Genomic DNA, 19,928 nt, shown 5'->3' with positions numbered 1-19,928 from the left:
TTAAGATAATTTGTAAACACTGCTAAATACCATTCACAAAAGCGTGAAAGATAAAAATACAAGATAATTTTTTAATGCAAGCAGAGATAAGTAGACCGATAGCTACTGAACATGAACTATACGCATATCTCTACTAAACATTTTATGCGCGATAAGAAGGAATATGTGGATTTGTATCTGGCTATACCTGAGTTGGCCGAAAGTAGGCGATTCAAAAACAAATGATAAAACTACTGCACCGTACTACGAGCACTTAAAGTTTTTGACCGTCATTTTCGCATGAGAAGGGTTGATTTAATTACGTAAGTCGAGCAACGAAATCAAATTATTATAAAACTATGCAATTACACAAATTATTATACAGACAATTATTGTAACTCAGAACTCATTGTAAAATCGTACAGTTATTAAATTTATAAGTTTATTTGAATAAAACAATCTTATTTTGCAAATGAACAAAGCGTTTAATCATTTAAAATCCTTCCAATACGTACAATTCTTAAATCATTTCCAATTACTATAAGTTTAAGTCCAAAGTGATTTTTCTGTAATCAATTCCAAAAAAGGCAATTCATTTCTGATATTTAATAAAAGCTTTAAAGCATTTTTATGTTTTTTAGCCCCCTAACCTTTACTTATCTCCGCGCTGCACCGATACGAATGAACATTTCCCCTCTCGTGTATACGTACGTTTCTCCTGCCAAGAGCACCGGAGAAGAAATGTGCGTACAGTTCGGACGTTTGTCATTAGAATCTCTTATTTTTAGTGCGTATATTTTGGCTAACTTTTTTAACATTGTATCGGTGATCTCTTTACTCATCTCTGATGCAAGCGTAGGAAATAAATTCAAAATAAGAAATTTGTTTACCTTTTATCTTTAATGTAATATTTGGAGAAAATTAAGTATATATTAAGATAGGTAAATATTAAAACACAAAATCTTTTTTTAAATATTCATATTCACTTTTACATAAAAATTATTAATACTGTTGTATGTTTGTACATATCTTCTGATATGTAATTTTCTACTACTTCTCACAATACGCACGAAAAATTTACGCAGATTACAATTTTTTCATAAATGATCCTTTTTGTAACTTAATTCACACTACAACAATTCAAAAACTGTTGGATGATGCAAATAGGGTATTTTTAAAATCATGATACAATCAGAAAGAAGATGACCCCAATGATGTGACTTGGGATGTGAATTAAGTGAATTAGGAGTAGGGATAAGCTGTGCTTGAAATACTGGATAGATGTTGGATATATTATAGTATATAGATTACATACTTAAATAATGTGGAAAGTGGAATAGAAATGTAGTAGTATGTATGTTATGAGGTATTAGGTATGAAAAATAGTGTTATCTATTGCGGGATACATTATATAGGATGTGAGATGTGAGATACAGGACCTAGAAATCTATACTTTCAACTTACTTTTACATAAAGAATCATCTCCTTCCTGATTGTACCATGACTTCAAGAACATTCTGTATATGTATAGCACACTGTGACACATACTGATAAACTAATGTAATTATAAAAGAAAATCACACACATGCTTTTGATTAACTGATTAATCACATAAATATAAAATTATAGTAACTTAGTAACAAAAATTCAACTAATAATATACAGGATGCTCAGATTTTTTCTGCAAAACTTTACCTACATAGTCTATAGGCAAGAATAAGAAAAAAATGTTATGTAAACATAGGCTTTTAAATGCTTTATTAAGCAGTTATAACAAAATTATGAAATGACAACAGAGTTCACATTATAATTCCATTTTAAATATGTTGTCTGTTATTATGTATGCAGAAGTGGCATCTATGGAAAATAGAGTTTACTATAGTACAATTTCTTGATCATTTTGCTTAATTACAGCAAATATGTCATAAATTCATTGCATTAACTCCTAACACATACTAATTTGTGTTTATAATAAACTTTATAATAAACGTTAATAATAAACTTTTTCTCTCACAATTTCTCACAAGCAAAGATCTATTGAGGTTAACCAACTCACTGATCTTAGCAAGTAAATATTACAATATGTGTAAACATTTGTGTAATATCAGACAGATATCGACAATGTGTTCTTATACTGTATCATAGAAATATTAGTCTGTTATCATTTCATATTTTTGTCATAACTTTTTAATAAAGCATTTAAGAGCCTATATTCATACATCATTCTTTTTCTTAATTTTGATTGTAGAACAAGCTGACAAAGTTTTGTGGAAGAAAACTGGGTCATGATGTATACAGAAAACAAAGATATAATTTTTGCAGCACTTATGCAATTGTAACATTATAAAGTAACCAGTTTATAAACTTGAGTGGAATAAACATTAATTTTAAAATATAAAACATTTTTAAAATAGTTATAAGAATTAATTGTTAATTTATCCAACTTTAACATAATGCAAATAGAAACATGAGCATTAGTTAAATTATGTATGTATTTAAAGTGTATTATCTGATTATTCTATTTAAAATCTCTACCCTGTATAGAATTTTCGATAAGAAATGCATGAGAATTTATAAAATAAGGTTAAAATTACATGTTCATAAATACTAAATATTTTGGAAGATATTAATGGCACTTTGCACGATCGGATGACTATTTGCACTACACTTTCTATTATAACTGATTCTAGGAAATTAGAATACATTTACCTATAAAAAATCTTCTGTAGATGTTACTGTAGCTTCTATAAGCAGGCCAAAATCTAACTCAGCTAGACTAGCTGTAAAATATAATTAATTAATAATTAATTAATAATTGGAATAAGATTTGTGGGATAATAATATATTTGGTTCGTACCTTTTGCTGTAAGAAGATCAAGAAATGTGTCCAACGGAGATAAACGATCTGCTGAAGGAAATGCTGCTAAACCTGTATATAATTTATTTAATAAAAAGATAGCTGGAAATATTTGAGTTTTTGTTAATTATGTATCCTTACCATTATGATGATTTCTGTATTGCAATATTCTACCACGGTTTTGGCATATCTCACCAGATAAAATATTTGCAGCGTGTTCACGAGCTCTGAACATAAAGCTTACAGGATGTAACCATTGATTTAAAAGTCTTTTTGCTCGTGATCTTGGTAATAAAGACAATAAAGTTAATTTACGAATGGCATTTTCTTTTGTATCACTAATATCTGTAAGAGATATTAAATGAAAATTACAGAAATATTAAAAATTAAAATAAAAATAAATTTTTGATTTAAAGAATATACCAGCCATAATAATTTTGCTGACATCGACTTGTAATTCAAATACTGATCGTTGTACATATTGTAAAAACATCGAATATTTTAGGGTTCTATATCCAAGATAAGTAAAAAACGATGTAAATCCTTGTGGTGCTGGGAATGCTATACTTTCTATTGCGCGCCTATAGCGCTCCAATAATACGAACAATAACCATCGTCTTATTTCGTCTAATTGATCGCTAAAATGATATCTTAATTTAAATTTTGTTGCAATATATGCATAATTATTCACGAATGATTTACTTACACAAGAATAAAACCGCGCTCTTGTTCAATTCGTGGATCGACGCTAGCCGCTCGACATAACATTTGACAAAGAGCCCGTGATGTTTCTAATTGCGCAGCTACATGTCTAGTTGCCATTGCGTGAACGTGTAATGGAGTACACGATCCCTTAAGATGCGTTATTGATGTCTGGGTACCATGTTTTAATAAATACATGGATAATTCTCGTAAATTTACAGATACAATATGTTCCTGCTTAGAAGCAGTACAACTTTCTGTTTCATTAAATAGCAAACCTGAGTCCATGAGTTTATTACTACGACCACTTGATAAATCTCCAAGCGACACTGTAGCCACAACTAATCTGCAATATCATTTATACAAATTAATTTTTATCAAAAATATTGTGCTACTACAAATATAAGAGAATTGCTGAAATTAAAATATAAATTTATTTAAAGAGATGTGCAAGTTATTCATAAACATTCATATAATTAAATGGGTTAAACAAAGACTTGTTTAAAATGTTACCCTCCACTTGGAGACATTGGTGTACTGGATCTGGATAATGCTTCAGGTTGATAACATGCTAAAGAAACTAATAATTTTTCTGCGATTTTACTCGGCTTAAATCTTGTTTTATCTCCGTTATTTTTACTAAGTTGATCCCACAATCGAGTCCACAAGTCACTGCGGTAAGGAATCAACCTTTGTTGTGGTGATAGTAACATTACAGATGTATTCCATAGTTTTTCATGACTCAATGTTATACTTAAGTCGTTCACTTTAATCTCAAAACTTATGTACTCTTCCATAGTCGTAACAGGCAACAAAGCCAATAAAGGTATAGCATCTGCTAATAAATTTTTTTGTACTAAAGCATATGAACCACCAATGAGAATTTCTTGCATGTACCGTACAATTTCCAATGATCTAGGTTTCTCTGCAATCGCACATACTAATTCTGAAATAATATCCAGATCATTTCTATGACAAAGAAAGTAATGCAATATACCCAAGCGTACTTCTATCGAATTTTCTTTACGAAATACTTCAGTAAGAAAGTCGGATGAGATTGTTAATTGTACTAAATCCAGTGTTGGCAAGTCTATTGTTAATATGTTCATGTTAAATTGAGATGTACTGCTTCCTTCTAGGGAAGATGTATCATATTTTTTTTTGCTTCCTTTGGTATTAGTTTCTAACTCAAGCAATGGTACCAAATAAGAAGAACGAGATGGAAGGGAAATTAAAGGACCACATAATATGTGGCAACATGGTTCATGATTTGTTCCAATTTCGAGAACATGAGTAAATAGACCTGGTACAAGAACAATCATGTGATGATGTTCATATATTGCGAATGTCGGTCGTATAAGTTTAGCATGAGACCATGGTATGCCTGGTATAACACAATGAATCACACAGCTGCGATGAAGAAGTGTTACAGAATATGCAAAGTGTACTGTATTAGATTCATTCAATGAATTAAGTACATGCTGCTGTGGTTTTACTGGACGATATAAGTAATGATGGCAAACACAGACCATTCCTTTAGGGTCAGAAACTACAATAAGATCTAAAGAACAATCGTGAACCCTTAAAGGTATAACATCATCCTCATATGTCCCACAGTTGGAAGAAGTTGATAATTGAGGTAAATTTAGTGGTATATTTAGCTGGGGACGAAAAAATAAATTGTTTGAAATATGCGGAAATTATTATTAAACTGTAATTGATTACTTACCACTGTTTCATGCGGCAATTCATCATGAAATTGAAGTCCACTAAGTGTTGGATTAGTTCTTTCTGTTTTATTTTCTTTTTCCTCTTCATCTTCAGAAACTAAACTTATTGGAATTTTTTTATGGTGTATATGATATAAAACCTGATTTACCATGTCCCATTGAGCCCAAATAAATGCTTTAACTAATGGTTCAGATTTTAATTCTTGTATTGAATAAACATTTGATACAGATGTATCAAAGATTACAGTGTATATCATAATACCTATACCATTAAACGATTAAATTTAGTAATTCTTAACAAATATAAGTGTAATCTATATATTACACAATTCTTACATTCTTGATGAATTAATAACAAAAATTTATCCCATTGTCCATGTTCTTTTTCTTTATATAAAAATTGAATTCTCACTTGTTTAGATTTCTTTGCATCCAAACTGTGTATATTTACTTCTCGTCCTTTTAATTCAACAATAAATGCTTCATACATTTCAATTTCAGTTGGTATACTCTGATCTTTGTCTTCTGTAGACTCTGAATTTACCCTTGTCTCTACAGAAACTTTTTGTTTTATTATATATCCAAAAACAGTACGACTTTGATTTATTGTTGCTTGTACAATATTTAATACCTCTGTGAATTGGTGCAATACCTGCATCATGTTGCATTTTATTTACACTATATATATTTTATATAAAAATGCTTGTATTCTTAGTATTGTATATAGATTAACATACCTGTAAGTTATCATTAATCCGGTCGTAGTGGCCTACAACTGTATATGATATGTTTACATTGTCCTTTACAGTTTCCTCTGTCCATCCAACTAATAAGGAACCATCCTTCTCTTGACCCAGTAATTTCCATTGTTCGGCTAAAAATCAAATTTTCATTTTACAGACACATTTTATTTTGTGTTATATATGCTGCCGCTTCCCCCCAGAAGCGACCTGGTGTCCGTGCGGATTTCCTTCACGTAAAAAAAAAAAAAAGATGTAACAAACATTTACATTATAACCTGTAACCTTAGTTTTATACACAATTTCTCTAAAATCTTATAAATAAAATAGTTGCATCATTATTTAAAAATTATATATTATCACAATTACCTGAATGTGCTTTTTCCGACAGAAGTAAACATAATTTTGCTGCAAGGTTTTCTACCATATCTATCTATAAGTCTTCTCTAATGTATAATACTGTATAATGTTTTAATTTAAAAAAAACGATCAATAGTTTTCAATTTGATAAGTAGCGTAGATCGTATGTGTATTTTGACATTATCTAATATATCGTCTGCTACTGTTATGGCTACCATACATATATCGATTTGACGTTGATAGTGAATCTGAATCACCGTCTGAATTGTATTAAATTTTTGTTAGCGCCACCTTTGTTACGAAAATTCTTATTAGATAATTCAGTATAAATAAGCCAAATAGATAAAAATATTTTTATATTTTCTAGATACTGATAACAAGATATCGTTTATAAGACACGTCAACAGTAATACATATAGTTCAAGATGTAAGTAAAAATAATTGCCTAGAATGAATACTTTGTATCATATATAACGTTAATTCAATTCTTAATGATTAGTCATTACAGAGAACCGCAGAGGTATTAAGGCAACAGTTTTTCTTCAGAAGAGATCAGTGTGCGTAATCAGTATAGTAGTAGTATATACGACTCCCGTTTTATCCGCCAAAGAATTGAAAGTGTATTTCTTTGTGTAACGATTGCAAAAATAGATTTGTTAAAAATGGTCACCGGACGGGCGCTTCATTTTGTATTTAAAATACCAGATAGAAAAATAACTTGCAGATTTTACCGGGAAATTCTTGGGATGAAGGTTAGTAGTTTAATAATTCGAATTGATGTCTGGATTTACGGAAGTTGTTTTTTTACAGGTGTTACGGCACGAGGAATTTGCCGAAGGCTGTGAAGCGGCTTGCAATGGGTACGCAATTAACTTTAGTCACGTACATACTTGTATTTACTCTTTGTCTAATATATTATCATCAATCATAATATATTGTAATTTTGTGCGAATTGTTATGATGAAATATCTTACGTTTACTATGTAGACCATATGGGAATAGATGGAGCAAAACCATGATAGGATATGGAACAGAAGATACTCATTTTGTTATAGAGTTAACTTATAATTATGGGATCAAAGAATACAAAATGGGAAATGATTTTGGTGGGATAACAATCCGGTCTAGGGAAGCACTTCAAAGAGCACGAGCAGGTGGATGGCCAGTGCAAAAAGAAAATGGGAAGTTTGTTTTACAAGCACCTGGTGGTTACAAGTATTATGTTATTGATGAACCACAACCTTTAGATAAAGGTATTAATATAGAACTATTTTAATCCTAATATATACATATATTTCTTAGATTACATCTAAGTAAAAGACTAATTCTCCAATAGATCCTGTAGAAAAATTAACTTTGTCCAGTTCAAACCTTGAAAAAACTATTGCTTATTGGAAAGATATTCTAGACTTGAAAGTATTTGATCAAACTGAAAACAGCGTATTATTAGGATACAGTGAAGATCAGGCAAAGATTGAATTTAAAGATATTGGTAATGATTTCATAATGTTGTGTAATACTTTGATAATACAGATTGCTGTAATGATTAAGCACATCTTGTTTGATTAGGTACTGCAATTGATCACGCTGCAGCTTATGGACGCATAGCATTCTCAGTTCCTCATGCAGAACAACCAGAAATTCAAAAGAGAATAAAAGATAGTAAACATAAGATATTGACTGATTTACTCACTTTAGATACTCCAGGAAAAGCTTCTGTAAGAGTTATTATCCTTGCTGACCCAGTAAGTGCATTTAAAATACTTTATTTTTAAATAAAATACATGCACAGTAATAATTGTGATTATTTTTAGGATCATCATGAAATTTGCTTTGTGGATGATGAAGCATTCCGCCAATTATCAGTTCCAGATTATCCTAGTGAAGCAATTTTGGATAGATATATTAAAAAAGAAGGATAAACGATTAAGATAATCCTTTGAAGCTATTGAAGCTATGTCTTTTATAAAAAGACAATAATGTTTCAAAATAATGAAAAATAATCTCAGTATTTCTATAAATTTGAGAGACTGTGTTAATACCACAATTTCAATATTTTAATATTTTAGAAAAAATATGTTATATAACAGAGACAATGCACTGGTTCTCACACTGCATATAGCTCTTGCCTTGCAGAGCCATGTAAAAGCGATTCCACCCATATCCATTTAACTCTTATACTCTACAAATTTACACAGTATAAGTTACTAAGATTCTGTAGTTTTGTACATATTTTTCTAATTCTGAATATTATATGCGGTGAAGGGTCGGACTCTGAATAAAAGAGTAGTTTGTTCAATCTGTGGCGGGGAAAAGGTTCGTCGTCTCTACATGTAATATAACGATCAACATGAATTGTTTTCTAACACAAAACTTTTTTATTAGTATATTACACTACTAAGTTTAAAGTACAAAAGAGTTTACAAAACTTGTTTTATAATTTAATGTTTCTATAAAAAATATGTATTTTCTGGTGGAGGTTGTTAATGAGATCAAATAAAAACTTGTTAAGAAATGTTGTTCTCACTACCAGAGATGTCCATATCTTTCTGAGGTCATTAGCAATGACCCCTTATTATGTAGTATGATCTTAAGGAAAGCCTGTAGATAATATTGCAAGACGTAATGCATTTACTAGGAAAAGAAGTTTGATAAATATGTCCAGAATATATATATATATCCATCAAACGTATCGACGATATCAGTTTACTATTAACAGTACACTAGTATAACAACTGTAATAATGAAATTCAAGACGTATTTTTTTATATTTATTTGCGTGTTTTTTGTAATCTGTAAGTATAGTCAGATTATTTTTTACACAATATTTTTATTACTAATTTGTTATATATATACACTTTTTATAGATGGTACTAGCGCAAAATATAAATTTGGCAGTAAAATAAGTTTCGGTAAAGGATCATTTCATGGATCAACAAATGGAAGATCACGTGGAACATCACATGGAACATCATATAGATTCCCATATGGTGGAACATCAAATAGAGCAAAGTCTAATCAAAGAGTTCATGACTATGGAGTATCTAATAGCAAACCTTCACATTCCACAGGAAATTCTGCTGGTAATTTAATGTGTTATATTATTTAAATATGTTATATACTATAGTTTAGTTAATACAGTTATTGATCATAATTTTAGGACCAATTCAACAAAATAAAAATATTAATACCGATTTCTTAAAAGCTGAGGGTGGAGGAGCTACACGACCAGGTAAGTATTATTTTATGTATTAAGTAATATTTAGACTGTTTCATTTAACTGAAAATGATAGAATATCTCATAAAAAATTAAAGTTATCAAAAAGATGGTTTAGCAAAAGTTGTTTAGTTCAAAGAGGGATATTATATGGTGCGAATTATCTTTTTTGCATTATTAACCTATTTATGTTGAGAAATTATTAGTTTAGCAGATATTTTAACTTTAATTTGTCGTATGAAAGACAAGGAAAGACGCGAGAGGGTATTCATGTGTTTACGTTATCTTTGTCTTATATGATGTCCCCTTTGAACCAAACAACTTTTGCTAAATCATCTTTTTGATAACTTTAATCTGTTGTGACATATTTTATCATTTTCAATTAAACTAAACATCTTATATATCAAATATAAAATATGAATTAAAAAATGTATGTCTTCTAATAAATTCAAACAATGCCTTCTGGAACATCATATCCGTTCTCTACATTAACTAATCTTATTGTACCAAAAGCTGTAACAGAAAGCAAGCAAAATTTATCTTATCACCTATCTGAGCCCCAAGAACCTAATATGAGATTTTCTGCGGGCTCACTTCAAGGCATAAATACTATAAAAAATTGACTCATAGACCAGCTTGTAGACTATATGTGAAAATATTAATATTATAGGTCAGGCAACAATAGGCCAAGCAAATCCGACCTGGAGTAATCCTTATTTAAGAGACAATAAACCAACTGTACCAGCTCAACAACATTCTCTAGCTTATCCAGAAGCTAATAAATCGCCTGTTCCAAATTCTCTACCAGCTGTACCAGGCTTTCAACCACCTCCAATTGGATTCAAGTATCCACAGACTCATTCAACTAGTGGTACTTATCCTACTAATCCTATACATATATCTTCGAATCCTATTTCTCATCCAAATTACCCAGCAAATCCAATACCATCAGGGAATCCTTATTCTACAAATCCCTCTTCATTCCACCCAGCAAATTCAATGCCATTAGGGAATCCTTACTCTATACATCCTTCTGGTCCTGCTTTTAATGTACCTGGACACTCTCCTTCTAATTATCCACAGCAAACGCATGTACTTGCACAACCTGCAGTACAGCCATTTGTACCTGGCCAAACTATTCTAATGATGCCTGGACAACAAGATTCTGGTCGAGGTTTTGGCCAAATGGTCAAAGAGGCGCTTGTCTTTTCAACAATTAACGCGGGAGTAAATAGATTAATAAATCCTCATACTCATTACGTAGAAACGAAGCCTGCTGACTCTGCCCCACCAACTCCTACAACTCATGTTACTTACAACAATCAATATTTTAATACTGTACCTGACGGCTATAACAAAATGAACCCCACAAACGTATCACAAGGAACTGAACTTCCTACCTCTCCAACTGGACTCCCTAATTTTCCAAATAGAGCATTTACTTCAAATGTAGGAGGAAATAGTATCCCTTCATCAGGAAGTGCGAGTCCAAATATACCAGACATTCCAAGTTCAACTACAAGACACGTCTTTGGATCAGGCATAAATGAGAATGTAATTACTTCTTCAACTGGATCTAATAATCCTGCTAATATAAACAAATCATTTCATTATACGATCTCGGACGATGAACTTTTTAAAATATCAGAAGAGCTGTTCGCAAAAAATTCGCGCAACATGAACAACTACATAAAAATGAATTTACAGACTCGAGTTACGTCAACTAACATAACGGATGAAGCCAAAAAGCCGTGTGTATCTAATCATTGCCGACTTTTAAATAATTGAGTAATTGTTCTCACTTATCAATCTCTTTTTTTAGATTATTCGAAGTAGATCCAGAATTATTAGAGTATCCATCAATTTATGTAATACGAACTCTATACGATAGTTACGAGTATGATTCTCGTAAAAAATTGAATCGCAGTTCGGAAATAAGGAAACAAGAGAATCTTTTGCTCGACATCTTTCTAAACACAAACGAGATGTCAAGAGCTATGGAATGGCTAGCTGATCGTGGATTTATCGCTCCGGATGATTTCGAAAGAAAAGACGTACTTCGTCGAATTTGGTTTACTGTATTCGACGGAAGTACATGTGGATTCGAGCGTGTGTTTGCGTCTGAAAAATATGACACAACCATTATTGGTGTGCAAGATTGGATTTATTTCGAAAACCAAGAATCTTTGAAACGCATAGATTACATGGGCTATGTAGATAAATTGGATCTTGGAAGTGTAAATGATTTAAGAAATATTAAAAAATCATTCTTATTGAAATAATACTATATTAACCATTTAATATAATTATTTTTTCAGACTGCTTCGTTGGTGAAATTAAACTTCCAACAGGATGGAAACATTAGACAAAATGCAACAATATTTGTGGGTACTCTACCTGAGCTGGAGATGGCTTTGTACACAATATGCTTCTACGCAAGATCGAATGATCTCTGCCCAGTTTCCCTCGGCGCCACTAAGTTCACCATTTATACGCATTCATTTACCTATTTCGGAATTCAAATTATAGATTTCGCTTCTCCAATGTTTTAATATACAAGATATTTTATATGTAATAATTATTGTATATATAGGGATCAATATAATGTAGGCTACATTGTTCTGTATATGTAGATGATTCATTATCAGCAATAAAGTTATTAACAAAAAGAAAACATTTTATAATATTAAATTATTAATGATATTGAACTCAATAATATGAAGAAATACTTATTATGAGTAAAAAATAAAAAAATATATTTTATTTTCTTCTGTATCCTTCTACAATTCTTTCAATTAATTTTTCAATTTTTTGGCTTGATACAATCTTAAGGCCGTAAAATTCGGTTTCTCCTGAAAAATAAAATTACAATTAATCACTGAATAAAATCTTTGTAAAAGGACGCTGGAAGGAACAGAGCCATTAAATATTTATGAAGAGCAACGTCCTTGCAGGTAGAAGTCAGGGACATGTCATTACTTTAAAAACCTCCTTCATTACCAGTTTGTTCTATTAGATCCCTACTATTTGTTGTGAACGCATCAAAGATCAATGCGAGAGGAGAAAGCCCGCGACGTATAACGTATAACTCGCTTTGCAATTCCAAACTAGTTTCAACGTAGTATAGTATGCGTCAGTTGACGGGAAGTCTTTTAGTAACGGATTAACCGTCAAACAGAGTGCATCGATCATTCTACGAAGAAATCCTTGACCGTACTATCGACTTTGAATTGTAAATCAACAGCCGAAAAAGTCAGATAGCAAGAAACATGAACATCAAGATAGTTCTAATCTGCACCAGTCTCGTTTTTTCCGTGTTTGGTAAGCAAGTTTCTTTATAAATAGCATAACCAATTTAAAACGGCAAAAAGAAATCGTACTTCCTTTACTGAACGTTTCAACTATGTGGCAATGGATTTACTGGGTTTTACCTTGATGCAATATTTCACGATTCACGTTAGAATGTATTACAAGGAATTTTATGAGATTAAACTTATAAACGACCAAGTGAAAGTTCTTTAACAAAATTTGTATGTAAATTTATACGTCTGTAAAATTACTGCCTATCTACAGTGTCAACACGATTAAGAATTCAAGTTTCTAAACGATATAACTGAACTGAAGGAATTCTAAAGACGGAGAAAACATTCGAGAACAGAGCATTCTATGAACTGTTCAATTGCATGTTTAACTGCATTACGAAGCTGCAACCAAACAATTCACGATAAGTTCGCCGAGACTAAATTAATGTGCTTGAGCGTACACCGATGCATGCCAGCATCGTATCATGTGTTCATTTGTCTGTATTTGATGAGTTTACAAACAAGTCGCAAAAGATCATAACTCTTCCTAGAAAGTCGCAGCCATACAGAGGCGGGCACTGAGTCACTCAAGCAATTCCACGAAAAGTTGAATTTGTTCCGCCGATATGGTCACGAAAATTTAATTAGGTTCCATGAAATTCGTTAGGTTGCCGTGGTTTCTATGTAAACGACTACTACTTCGGTAATAGAGTCCTCATAATCAATTCCAAAGATTTTATTTGCTCTTTTAAATTTTTATCGTAGCACTAAATGTAAAATTATCTTAAAATAACATACAGAAACAAAATATTAGCATCCTAAGAACAGTACTGAAGAATTATAGTACCATATATTTAAAGAGCATTTAGTTTATAGAACATGGAGATTAGTTTAATACTTGACATTCAAATAGATTTCATGGAAATAATCAGGTTCGCGTGTTAACGATATATCATTATTTTATTTAGCGAATTGTTAAATTGTTAGTGACTATAGAGAATAATTTATCATAGATTAATAGAGAGGCTCAACAAGTGGTAGGTGGAATATTATGAATCGTAATGAAATAATATACTCGAGCACGCAGCACTCGTTATGAACAAAATTGAAATATTTCTTTCAAACTCTCTAACGCGGTACATCCTATTAAACCAATGGTAACTTCTGTGTGCAATACTTTAAATTTTGATGATCGCATCGCACTCTGTCCATATAGAATAATGTACGTTTGAATACGTAATCTCCGCCAAGATTCTATTCAGTGATTTCATTCGTTTTATGCTTCGTTAATTTGATAACAGATAATTCGTTCACACAATAGGCTATATATATATATATATATATATATAATTTGTGTATAATTTACCGAGAATTTTCATTCAAAAGTACTGCGTCGTACTTAAATTGTGGTAAATTTTTATAGTCGACATCGGAGATGGAAAATGGTCTGGACGAAGAGCCGGGAGCAGTGGTTGGGGGAGTTCTGTATTTCGTTCGAGGTCAACACCTCGTCCTCGTATATCTCAAACTTCTCGAAATACGTACCAGCAAAGTAATCAAGGTAATTCTCGTATGAAAATATTCGACAATATATTATGCGTCCTTTGCGCTTTGCAATGGAATTAATTATCAGCAACATGTTCGATTAACTGCCCATGTATTCAATTTCTTTTTAACTCGGTGACTTGCCAGTAGGATCGATAAGTAAACTTAGCTATTTAACGATCATAAATTACTGGTTATTTGTCGTACAGGAGGCTCCACTCCTAATAAAGTAGGGTGGAACGTTGCGAACGATAAGAAACCAGCAAGTGGAACCAATACCGCGCCTAAACCATCTGCTCCTATATCCGAACAGAGTTCTAAAACTAGCGCGACTAACGTCCAATCTGGATACAATCCTTCAGGTATCTGATAATCCTTTTAAACCGGCTATTAATGTAATATTTATAGACTAAAATATTTAATGGGCAATGATTTCTAGGTGGATATCCTAGTCAACCAGCCAGCAATCCTTATCATACCAACCCCAACTCAAATCTATCACCTGGACAAGGTCATAATCCATCAGTTGGGGGTTACAACCCTTCAATTGGAGGTTACAATCCAGTTGGTCAAGGATACAATCCCTCTCTAGGTCATGGTTATAATCCAGCACCTGGTCAAGGCTACAATCCTGGAATAGGAGGACATGCATCTTATCCTGGAAATCCATCTTATGGTGGCTACAATCCAGGCTATGGACAGTCTTTTAATCCATCCATGGGACAAACGCCACAACAAACGATTCTCTTATCGCAAGGACAGAAACCTGGTATAGGGCAATTAGCAAAAGAAGCGTTCGTCTTCGCTGGTGTGAGCGCCGGAGTGAACGCAGCCGTGAATCGATTAATACCAGGAGGAATCTATGGCACGAGAGGCACTAGTAGCGGAACTGCTCCCAGCCACACCGAAATTACTTATAATAATTACTATAATAATGGAACTGCTATTGTCCCGGCTCCAAATTCTGATCAACCGGCAGCTGCCGCAGCTCCTACGGCTCAACCAGCAGCTGGTTCGATTGCTCAGCCTCAACCAGCTCAATCAGCTGCTCAACCTGCTGCTGAGACATCTCAAGCTTCACAGAATAACGCAGGTACCAATGCATCACCGAATAATCAAAACTCTCAAGATTCAGCACAAAACAATCCTAATCCTCTGGGATTCGTCACCTCTAATGATGACATCAAAAAGTTAACGGAAAATTTATTCGAGAAAGAGAAGAACAGTGCTCTTAAGCATATAACGATCAATTTGCAAGGCCAGAAGAAAGATGATAGCACCAGCGACGACGCTGCTGAACCGTGAGAATCCATTTACTTTGAACTCCTAGAGTTAAAAATAAATCGTAAGCCGGTGTTATAGTTCCATACTCTACGTATTTCAGGTTGCTGACTGTGAATAATGAAGCTTACGAGATTCCAACCGTGAAAGCCGTGATAGCCTTACACGATAACTATGAACTTAACGTTAAAACGAAAGAGACGGTTACGTCAGAAGAGCGAAAAGAGGAATCGGAACTTCTTGATAAGATCCTAGAAACAGACGTGATGAAATCAATAATGAAATTCTTGGCCGATAAAGGATACATCCAAGATGATGAATATGAGTTTAAGGATACTATGAAGCGCATATGGTTCTCTCAATTCAAACGAATTGACGGAGATGCGTCGAGTTCCGGTTTTGAAACTGTGTTTCTAGCTGAACAGTTTGACTCAGATATAATTGGACTACATAATTGGATCTATTACGCGAAGCAAGAAGCAGAGAAGAAGGTCAATTATCTTGGATATATGAAGGAAGTCAAACTGGGTGATGTAAGTAACAATATGTAATATTCGTAAACCAACAATCAAAACAGTTTATATTGTTAATGTTCACTGCATTATGTTTTACAGAAAGGAGCAGTTTTAAAAATACGTTCATCGCTAAACGATATAGTGCAACCGGTCTCAACCATTTTTGTCGGTACATCACCGGAATTGGAATTCGCTTTGTATACGATGTGCTTCTTTACTCGGCCTAACAACCCTTGCCCAATTTCTTTAGGAGGAACTGAATTCGTGATTTTCGTGAGCAGAGTCAATTACTTTGGAAAAGATATTTTAATTTCGGGATATCCTGACATTTAGTTTAGTTGAAATAAAATCTGCATTTTATAACATTTAATAGATTTTACATTATATGTTAGCTAATGTAATACTGACTTATGCAATTTCACTGAGAAGAATAGAAAAATTTGATAAAAATATGTAGAACAGAATTTAAATTGTTGCAAGTGAATGAATCTATAAATGAGTTTCCCTTTATTTAATATATAGCATACGAAAAATGTATTACTTACCCGAACGATTTTTATATGTCGTCTTTCTAAATCTGTTAGTTCCAATAGAGGTATTATGGATGGTCGTCCATGAGCACATTGAGTAGGTATCTTCGTCTTGTTTAGTAATTTCAAAAGCCGCTTACATTCTTTTAATGAAAGTGAATCTCCGAATTTTATAGCTCCTAAAATACTTTTCATTAGATGGTAGTAAATATAATGTTATAATGTACAAAAGGATGAGATTATTGTTCTATTAATATTTTCTGCTGAAAAATATATACTCTATCTATTTATACTTTACATGTTGTATATTTTGTTTATTAAATTGTTTACAAAATTATAAATGAAAAAGAAAGAAAGAACATACCATGGCATGCTTCCATTGCAATTGCATTGTGAATGGTAGATGGTAAAATGTTGGTTGCATAATTGCTATCATAACTTGAAAAGTTTTGTACTAATTCGTTTAAAAGATTCTGTACTTTTAACTTTAGTTTTAATTCATCATGATAGTATTTGTTCTTCCTTAAACATTCTGGCACTGCACGTATCATTACTGTGTTATTATCTATCACACTAAAAGTTATACCAAACTTTTTTAATATCATATTATTAGATAAGAGTAAATTGCAGCTACTCGCAGGAAGTTGTATGATTATAGGATCTTTTAATTTGATGGAAAACAATTGGGTTCTTATCTGTGATTCATATCCTAAAAATCAGTTGCATAATCAATGTTAGTATAGCTTTTTTACTTTATTTTTATATACAAGATTTTTGTAAAGCTTTACCATAAAGCAAATGCTCATATCTAATTCTTTCATGAATTGCATGTTGATCCATTAATAAAAGCATCTTCATATTATTTTTGGTTATTAAACCTACTATCAGTTCATTGTTTATTTGGCCTAATACCTGAAATTACATGAACAATTGTAGTTCAACTTTTCTCACTGTAATTCCAACTATATATTTACTTTAATAAGTTTCAAAACTTTCTTATTTAAAGTGAATTCACGGAATCGCTGGACAGTTTTACATGGACGTATGTCAAGTTCTTGGTGAGGCAATATATCTGGAACTTATAGGGAAATGTATCATAAATAATTTTATACTATAATTTTCTGATTAGATTAAAGATGTTTACTCTGCAATCCAGATTTCAATTTGATTGAATATACACTTCCGTTATATTCATTTAAAATGTCTGTTTTTATCAATTTTGTGTTTCCACGTAGTAATTTATGCAATTTTTCTGGCAGGAAATCAAAATGCTTATAGAATTTTAGTGAATCATTTTCTAGTTGTTTCCAATCCTTAGAATAAGACCAATTAGACCATTCAGAAAGAGTTAACTGTATACTGTTTTTGTTAAGATTATCAGTTTGTGAAACAGGTGTAACTAAATCTTCTGCAGTCAACCGTGTTTCATTACCTTTCCTAAATTCTTCTTCACATAAAGGTTTAATACCTTTTGTAAAAATATGTAATATTTTACTTCTAATACATTCCATTAAATCTTGTATATTAGAAAATATCAAAGTTCGCTTCTTATTCTCAATAGTAAAAGTATAATTATTACACACAAGAAATAATAAAATGAAAACTGCCTCATTCTTTGGTATATGTTCATAATGTTGCCTTTCGAAGAATTTTAATGTATTAATGAAAGTAGTTGAAATTATTTTTAAGATTAAGGGACAATGAACAAGTTTATTATTTAAAAAAATATATTGAGAAGCTGTATCTTTAGAATCAGCTAATCCAATGTATGCACAGTATTTGATATTAGGCTTCTTCATACATCTTATATACCATATTTTATGAAGTAACACTTCTAGACTATATAATGACTTAAAAATATATATTGGATTGTGTGGCTTAGTGATTATCATGTTAATTTTCTTTTGATGATCATCTCTTATGGTGAATGAAGTCTGGAAATATAAAATATATCTTAATTTGAAATACAAGGAATACCTATAAATACCAAACATTCATTTACCTGAGGATTGGCTATGGCAATGTTTCCAATCAAATGATACATGAAAGTTATATTCCACTTATTTAAAGATAACTCATGGAATCCATGAATGCTTACTGTAGTACCTTGAGAAGGCCTTCTTTCAATTTTAATAATTCTTGGTTCACAGTTTACTTTGAAAATCTGTGAACATTAACAACTTGCTACTTTCTACTTCAAATGAATTCTTAATTATGAAGATTACCTTCATATATGTTTTACGTGACAAATAATATCTAGATGTTATTATCATAGCATTAGACAATCTACGAATGTTAATAATCGTATGCTTTCTCCAGCTGCATAAATCGTATATATTTGAATAATTCAAAGAATTTTCATTATTGTATTCTGCCATCGCATTTAATCGTATTTTCGGTATTCCTATACCATTGTCTATTACTTGAATTTTACGTTGTTCAATGTGAAATCGTATTGCAATTGCTGTAGCGTTGGCAGATAAAGAATTTGACACCTGTTGAGGAGATTTATAAAAATGCCAAAAACAAAAGACAGTGATACTTTATATTTGTTTAAATAGTAATATACCAATTCTAACACACAATCTGCAATATTCGTCACATTAGTAGTAGCAATAATCGACGCTTCCATTTTAATACTGAACCACGTTCACGCTACAACAATGAAGTTTTTTGCACGCCTTTGTCTCCCTCTACTAGCAATCAACAAAAGAAAAGCATCAATAATAATCACCCGATCTTACGATCTGTTACTTAATATCCAACAACTTTATTATCGGATTTAAAGATGTTTCAGAATAACATCTCTGAGAATAGAATATTTTGAAAAGAAATGAAGTTTAAAATACAACATTCATCAATAGCTTCTATTTACTTAGTTCGACATCGTTCTTTAAAAAACCTTCGTTCTTAAAAAAACTATTCTACGCATTAGACCACTCAACAATTCTAATCTTCTTTTCTTCCATTGAGTTGCAAATTATGCGTATTACTATGATAATACTAAATGCTATTATTACCTTTACTATATGCAAGTTAAAGAAGATGTTCGTAACGTACGCGCGTGTTTAGAAATTTTGAAATGCGCCCAATTTTAGCATCCGAATAATATCTACGCATGCGTACAGTGACCGATAAGGAAGAGGGTCGCAGTCGATAAGAAAGGAATA

General features: G+C 31.8%; 6 protein-coding genes and 1 long non-coding RNA gene across 8 annotated transcripts; 4 read left to right on the top strand and 3 right to left on the bottom strand.

Moving 5' to 3' along the window:
• Positions 1-705: 705 nt before the first annotated feature.
• Positions 706-2,947, top strand: LOC125385779. Its single transcript, XR_007225404.1, has 2 exons — positions 706-920; positions 2,228-2,947. It is a non-coding gene; the product is annotated as an uncharacterized LOC125385779 (long non-coding RNA).
• LOC100643774 (protein pigeon) lies at positions 941-6,517 on the bottom strand. Its single transcript, XM_012312540.3, has 10 exons — positions 6,378-6,517; positions 6,006-6,142; positions 5,605-5,920; positions 5,268-5,530; positions 4,052-5,199; positions 3,543-3,884; positions 3,260-3,474; positions 2,978-3,181; positions 2,837-2,908; positions 941-2,759 (listed from the first exon to the last, which is right to left on the bottom strand). Exons 1-10 carry the CDS (start codon positions 6,433-6,435, stop codon positions 2,689-2,691), a joined length of 2,826 nt encoding a protein of 941 aa, XP_012167930.2. The 5' UTR covers positions 6,436-6,517; the 3' UTR covers positions 941-2,688.
• A 135-nt stretch (positions 6,518-6,652) lies between these two features.
• Positions 6,653-8,883, top strand: LOC100643899 (glyoxalase domain-containing protein 4). Of its 2 annotated transcripts, none has more exons than XM_003398202.4 (7): positions 6,653-6,795; positions 6,868-7,120; positions 7,179-7,228; positions 7,356-7,621; positions 7,705-7,860; positions 7,938-8,113; positions 8,183-8,883. In XM_003398202.4, the coding sequence occupies exons 2-7, from the start codon at positions 7,031-7,033 to the stop codon at positions 8,288-8,290; spliced, it is 846 nt and encodes a 281-aa protein (XP_003398250.2). In that variant the 5' UTR covers positions 6,653-6,795; positions 6,868-7,030; the 3' UTR covers positions 8,291-8,883. The 2 variants fall into 2 exon arrangements, with proteins under 2 accessions (XP_003398250.2, XP_012167929.2); XM_012312539.3 differs by having other exon boundaries at positions 6,654-6,795; positions 6,877-7,120.
• An 88-nt stretch (positions 8,884-8,971) lies between these two features.
• On the top strand, positions 8,972-12,259 carry LOC100644333 (endoribonuclease CG2145). The gene is made up of 6 exons (XM_020865080.2): positions 8,972-9,163; positions 9,236-9,451; positions 9,529-9,600; positions 10,256-11,336; positions 11,408-11,822; positions 11,904-12,259. Exons 1-6 carry the CDS (start codon positions 9,112-9,114, stop codon positions 12,135-12,137), a joined length of 2,070 nt encoding a protein of 689 aa, XP_020720739.2. The 5' UTR covers positions 8,972-9,111; the 3' UTR covers positions 12,138-12,259.
• A 459-nt stretch (positions 12,260-12,718) lies between these two features.
• Positions 12,719-17,055, top strand: LOC100644025 (endoribonuclease CG2145). Its single transcript, XM_003398203.4, has 6 exons — positions 12,719-12,906; positions 14,311-14,448; positions 14,642-14,794; positions 14,872-15,733; positions 15,817-16,246; positions 16,328-17,055. Exons 1-6 carry the CDS (start codon positions 12,855-12,857, stop codon positions 16,559-16,561), a joined length of 1,869 nt encoding a protein of 622 aa, XP_003398251.1. The 5' UTR covers positions 12,719-12,854; the 3' UTR covers positions 16,562-17,055.
• On the bottom strand, positions 16,567-17,837 carry LOC105666132 (DNA mismatch repair protein MLH3; the record flags this gene model as incomplete). Its single annotated transcript, XM_048409451.1, has 4 exons — positions 16,567-16,976; positions 17,123-17,467; positions 17,547-17,670; positions 17,733-17,837. Coding segments are annotated over 4 exons (930 nt in total), but the record flags the coding sequence as incomplete, so codon positions are not given.
• LOC105666131 lies at positions 17,769-19,528 on the bottom strand. Its single transcript, XM_012312546.3, has 4 exons — positions 19,328-19,528; positions 18,984-19,253; positions 18,761-18,922; positions 17,769-18,692 (listed from the first exon to the last, which is right to left on the bottom strand). Exons 1-4 carry the CDS (start codon positions 19,388-19,390, stop codon positions 17,889-17,891), a joined length of 1,299 nt encoding a protein of 432 aa, XP_012167936.2. The 5' UTR covers positions 19,391-19,528; the 3' UTR covers positions 17,769-17,888.
• Between the last annotated feature and the right edge of the window lie 400 nt (positions 19,529-19,928).

Source organism: Bombus terrestris, chromosome 10 (genome assembly GCF_910591885.1).
Source record: "Bombus terrestris chromosome 10, iyBomTerr1.2, whole genome shotgun sequence".
In the NCBI taxonomy this organism is placed as follows: domain Eukaryota; kingdom Metazoa; phylum Arthropoda; class Insecta; order Hymenoptera; family Apidae; genus Bombus; species Bombus terrestris.
This window is presented reverse-complemented; position numbering and strand designations above follow the sequence as displayed.